We start from the raw sequence: 5765 nt of genomic DNA on the forward strand, positions 1-5765 counted from the left end.
GCTAATCGGAATTACTTACTTTTATACTTTCCAATTATAGGTCTGGAATTATAAAGATAATATGTTGTCAGATTAAAACATAATCAAGCTCTAATCCAAATTAGAAAAAGTAGATTAATTGTTTATTTAGTTTCCATTAAAATATCTTACATGTTGGAAGTGAGAATCGTGAGACTGGTCCAAAAACCAGAACAAGAAAATGATAAAAGTGAAGTTGAGGGGGAACTGTAGAGCAATAAGCATTGAGATTGAATTGCAGAAGGCACGTCTTTAAGTTGAATTGATGGGGATGAACACCCAAATTCAAAGATTCCAATCATATTCAATGTTGCAACGACAATAAAGAATAAAAATGACATTTTTTTCTGACCCAGAACCTAAGCAAGATATCAAAACAAAGACACTCTTTTTAGACTCTTCAAATCGAAAAGCTTATCACAATCAAAATCAATGGCGTTATTTATGAAAGCTCCAAAAGACGAAAAGCCGGTTTCTCCATCGATTTTCTCTTCAACAATGATTTTACTCTTCAATGGCAAGGGGAACAGACTCGGCCTGAGATCACAAGAATCACATAATTCATTAGTAAGTTGAGCTCAAACATGAAATCTAGTTCGTAAGTGAAAGCATTGAATCAACTGTGGAATGAGAGAAGAAACATACCAATTTGCGGTACTTGAGAGCATAGAACATCTCGAGGTAACGTTTGCTCTCACGGCGTTCAAGGTTGGTGACATGCTTCCAGAAGCCATAGACACCCGTCAGTGTCAAGAGCCTGTCAGAGTAAATCTGCCATGTGTACCTGTGCAGCAAAGGGAGAAAAACAGAAAGCTTAAATACACTGTCTATGTATGAACATTGATTTATACTATTTTTCATCATGCAATGTGCATACTTCTCTTGAATACGCTTGAGTCCTCCCTGGGAGATTTTGTCCCAGTGAGATGGGTCTGCTTTGCTCTTCTCAAAGAAGTCAACAAGGATCTCAGCAGCACGGTCACCATGGTAGGGGTCAATGTGGTATCCAGATTTTCCATGCACGATGATCTCAGCAGGACCACCATTGAATGTGGCAAATGTTGGCAATCCACAAGTCATGGCTTCAACCACTGTCAACCCAAAGGCTTCATAAACTGCAGGCTGCACAAAAGCACCCTTTGTGTCACAAATTACACGGTAGAGCTCTCCATTTCTAACTCTGTTCATCTGAGAGGAGATCCATCTGAATTGGCCATTCAACTTGTAGGTCTCGATGAGGCCATACATCTTCTTCATCTCAGCCTTCTCTTCCAAGTCCTTCGACTCCTTCCTCCTGTCTCCAGCAACAACAACTAGATTGACCAACTCCCGGAGCCGAGCGTTCTTTCCGTACCACTCAACAAGTCCTGTGATGTTCTTCACACGGTCAAGTCTTGCCATGGTGAAGATGATTGGCTTGTTGCGGTCCTTCAATACACATCTGTTACAACAATAGCATTGCATTAATCAATGGGGAAAGGTACTTTCTAACCAATTGGGAGATGATAAAGACATAGTTTCTCTAAGGATTTTGTCTTTTAGCTGACAACAATGTGTTGATCCATGTTATGAAGTCAATGTCATGGATAGGTGTGGGGAGCTGAAGGAACAAGGAAAAGAAACTTACATGTGTTCCTCGTTCTCCACTGAGCTGTAAAGAAGCTCTTCAATCTCAGGGTGGAAATTTGTTAACCTACGCTCAGTTTCAGTGTATGGGAAGTATATGCCCATATCAGCTCCTGGAGAGACAATGTTGAACTTTGGATCAAAGACATCAATACCGTGAACAACTCGGTAAAGACCAGGAAGGGTGAAGGCAGTGTGACTCTCGTACTGTCCGACAGTATCCTTGCTGCAGAAGAAACAATGCATATGCATGAGTTAATTTCAGTGAGGTAATCAAAACAGTGCATTCAAAACATAGTAAATAAAAGGAATAGATAGCTCACCTCCCAGCAATCTCTTGGAAGGTGCTGGTGATGATAAAGTCTGTGTGGTTCATTGCAAAAAGATCAGCAGTAAATTGGCATGAAAAGTGATATTTCTCTTCGAATTTTTTCCAGTAAATGTCAGACTCGGGGTATTTGGTCTTTTCTAGAGCATGAGCAATGGTACACTGCATTTATCATTGGATTAAAGAAAAAGGTTTATCAGGCTCCAGAATAAAGTTCAAAAAAAGGGTTTATCCAACATTAACTACAAAGTAGGTGTCCATATAGACAAACCTGAGTTACTCCTAATTTATGTGCTAACAAAGAGGCAACAATGTTTCCATCACTGTAGTTTCCAACAATCAGATCTGGCTTGGCTTGCAACTCCTTAGCAAGTTCAACAGCAACATCCTAATATTGACAAGGAACGTAGTTGGATTGGAAGTTACTTTAAAATGAAACATCAACACCATTGAACCGTGTAACAGTTTTGAGCAAAAAGTTAAAATTCACCTCAGCATAAGTCTCTAGGTATGGCCAGACTTCGAATCTCGAGATCCATTTGCGAACAATTCCCTTCTCTGTTCTGAAAGGAACTCGGAGAATGTCACAATATTCAGTATCATATACCCTCTCTAGACGTTCGCCACAGGTTGTTCCTACTGCATCAGGGAGGAGACGAGTGATCTGCATTAAAGAGAAATCAGAGGCTCAAGTTAGAGAAATTTCCCCAAGTTAACTTGTCTTAACAACAACACTAGAACATACAATGAGAATACGAGGAGTGATATCCAAGCCTTGTTTCTTGATGCGGTTGAGCATCTCATTCTCCAAGGCACGAACTTGATCCAGGATGTAAACAACCTGGATTAGAGAATGAACAAGTTAAAACATGTCACACAACCTTAATAGTTACCAAATTGGTATGAAAATTAGTAAAATGTTATCTCAACTCAGCTAACCTGCCCACCAGTGTCAGGGTATCCCAAGACATTATCTTGGGCAAAGTAACCATGGGGAGAAAGGATTACAACATTGAAGACCATAGGGACTCTTCCAAGGAATGTCTCAAGGGTGCAAGGATCAGGTGCCTCTAGAAGATCCAAGAGAAGCTGGATCATCTCGAGGACCCGCTCGGCGGTGTCACCCCATCCCCTCTCCAAACCAATCTCCTGGAATCTGCTTTCAAATTCTGAGTAGGGCGTTGCAGGAGCAACAGAAGTTAGATACTCTTCTGCTTTTCTCAAAACATGTTGGAGAGAATTCAGGTTCTGAACTTTGTCATTCAGCATCATAGTCTGTAACAAAAAAACAATACAATTTTAATTACGATCAAAGAAAACTTGTCAAAATAAAACTGTAAAGGAATGATCAACGCGTATCGTCTTTTACATAGAAAAGTTACATTTATCGTTAGATTTTTCACAAGTTCCAAAGTCTAAATTAAAACATGGATGAGGATATCCAACTATGTCTAGAGCCAAATATTTTGAACAATTGAAAACTCCGAAATACAGTTAAAAAGAAGTATACCGTGCCCTTGTAACTGTGAAGCCTGAGGAATTCAAGCAGTGGCTGCATGCTCTCCTTGTCATGGAAGAGTTTGGCTGAAAGATGGCGGTTGAGGAACTCCACGCCATTCCCAATGGACTTGTTCAGAGTTGGACGAGGGAAAGAGGCATTAAATGGTTCAAAGTCCAACTCAAGCACAAAGTTCCCGTTAGCACTGCATCAAGAGGGAGAGAAACTGTTAAATTGTCTTGACGTGCACAACAACAGAGTGAGTACCAAAAAACTCTAAAACTTACGTTCCCTCAACAAGTTCCTCCTTGAAACGCAGATACTCAGCAGGACGTAGCTCATCAACGACAAGCATGTGCAAATTCACACGTAGATACTCCCAAACACCAGGCCTTGGTCGAACAGCCAGAGCAACAAAAGGTGGCAGCACTATGGCTTCCTACTCAACAAAAACCAATAAAATGAAAAAAATAAAGCTTACGACAAAAGCGCACAAAACATATCTTGGACGTAACACCCCAGATAAAGAAAGTACCAATAGGGAAAAATTTACCTGTGTAGATCTCAAAACTTCTCCAAAGGCTCCATCTTGCAGCTTCTTCCTGTTCTCCTCAGGGATTTCTTCAAACTCTGCAATGACCTGGTGGTGTTGCAGGATTCCCTTGCCCTTGGCTTCAAGCCTTTTATCACAGCAAGATTGCCAGTGTCATTTTACATCCTTGGACTGAAGCTAATTATTAATAGACAAGTTTTTTCTTTTTCTTTTTTTTAGTTTTGGATGATCTACCTTGACAGAAGGGCCAAAATTTCATTCCTGTTACCCGAGAGAGTTTCATCAATCCTCTCGCGGAAAGAGTGAGAGTGCGTCAAAGGATGATGCGCCATATCTTCAGGGGCCAAACTTCACTGCAACAACAAAAAGAAAAGCATAAAGAAACTGATTAGAATCGTATGCAACAAGCCACCATAAAAAGGATAAGGTTAGTCACCAAAAGTCAAAAACCAAAACAATGTGGAATTCTTGCTTCCTCTAGAATAGCGTATTGCATTTCAAATCCTACAGGTACCCTCCCTCCCCTACCTCGGGTCCAAAAAAACATCTATCACAGCACAGATCCTGCACCTCGTTTAAACTAAGTGTTCGAACTTTAAATTAATCATTGCAGACAAAGAAGATCTCTTAGTTCAGGGTCACTCTGCTGAGAAAAATAACTTCTTTTATTTTTATTTTCGTCTGTATGTAATTTTATTTAATCTAGAAAGGGAATCCAACAAAACAGCTGAACTGTCACAAAAAACCAAGCTTGAGAATGGAAATTCCAAAGAAACTGAGCCATAGCTCATCAAAGACCGCATCTCAGAACAGAATTATAAAACTCTCCAACATGTTCTTGAAGAAAACAGAAAGTACTGGAGACCAAGGATCATGTCACAGACTCTGATCCAATGGCTGAAACACAATCACCATGCTAGATCTTACACAGTGAAAGCTAACGTGGCAGTGTGGAACGCCCAAAAGGGGAAGGCAATGAAGGAAAGAAGATGAACAGAATAACAAAAACAAGAGAGAAAAGCAACAGAGAGAGAGGAAAAGAACACATACGGAAATAGAATGAACGCAAAAAATGAAGGGGGAAGGAGAAGACGAAATGAATGAATGATACATGAAGTGGAGGAAGTGCTAATTTATAGGCAATGAGCGCCAAACACAAAGAGAGAAGAACAAAAATAAAATTAAAAAAAAAAAACAATTTTCAACAAATTCCAAAAAGGTCAAAGACTTTCTCTCTCTACCAAGGACAAATGTGTAAATACAGAACGTATATAAATTATATTCTACACGTACCTTCAATATTTTGGACATACATCAGATTAGTCTCATCTTTTTATCCTCACGTGACTGACTAACGTACATTTGAGTTAATGAAAGGAAAAATATTATTGTGGGTGAACTGATTCAAGCTTATCTGCATAATGTACTTATGTTCTGTTTTTTTCTGGGTGAAAATCCGAACTTGAATCTTTATTATGATAGTTTTATTCCCTTCGATCTTATCTGTGGTGAACATAGGGGTGGGTGCATTGTTGATATGATCAAGCAATAACTTTGTGTCGGTACATACACTATTACCTAGAAGCTATGGGTACTTTTGCTGTAGTAGTGGTTAATGAAAATCTGGCCCAGCCCAGTTTTTTGTTTGAACACATTGACCCCTTAGTGTTCGGCATTACACTGCATGTGATGAGATCCCACAGAAATAACACTACGAAATACTAATGGACAACTGGGTATGG

The 5765-nt window shown here is 39.6% G+C and overlaps 1 protein-coding gene across 2 annotated transcripts; it reads right to left on the minus strand.

Moving 5' to 3' along the window:
* Window positions 1–242: 242 nt before the first annotated feature.
* LOC124834271 (sucrose synthase-like) lies at window positions 243–5196 on the minus strand. 2 transcript variants are annotated; one of them, XM_047308934.2, is made up of 14 exons: window positions 5074–5196; window positions 4258–4376; window positions 4024–4150; window positions 3758–3909; window positions 3483–3675; window positions 2912–3247; window positions 2718–2813; window positions 2463–2636; window positions 2244–2360; window positions 1968–2134; window positions 1646–1870; window positions 896–1459; window positions 664–802; window positions 243–555 (listed from the first exon to the last, which is right to left on the minus strand). In XM_047308934.2, the coding sequence occupies exons 2-14, from the start codon at window positions 4353–4355 to the stop codon at window positions 523–525; spliced, it is 2421 nt and encodes an 806-aa protein (XP_047164890.1). In that variant the 5' UTR covers window positions 4356–4376; window positions 5074–5196; the 3' UTR covers window positions 243–522. The 2 variants fall into 2 exon arrangements, with proteins under 2 accessions (XP_047164890.1, XP_087962027.1); XM_088105901.1 differs by having other exon boundaries at window positions 481–802.
* Window positions 5197–5765: the final 569 nt, after the last annotated feature.

This window comes from Vigna umbellata, chromosome 2 (assembly GCF_029865625.1).
Source record: "Vigna umbellata cultivar VRB3 chromosome 2, Vumbellata_1.0, whole genome shotgun sequence".
Lineage (NCBI taxonomy): Eukaryota > Viridiplantae > Streptophyta > Magnoliopsida > Fabales > Fabaceae > Vigna > Vigna umbellata.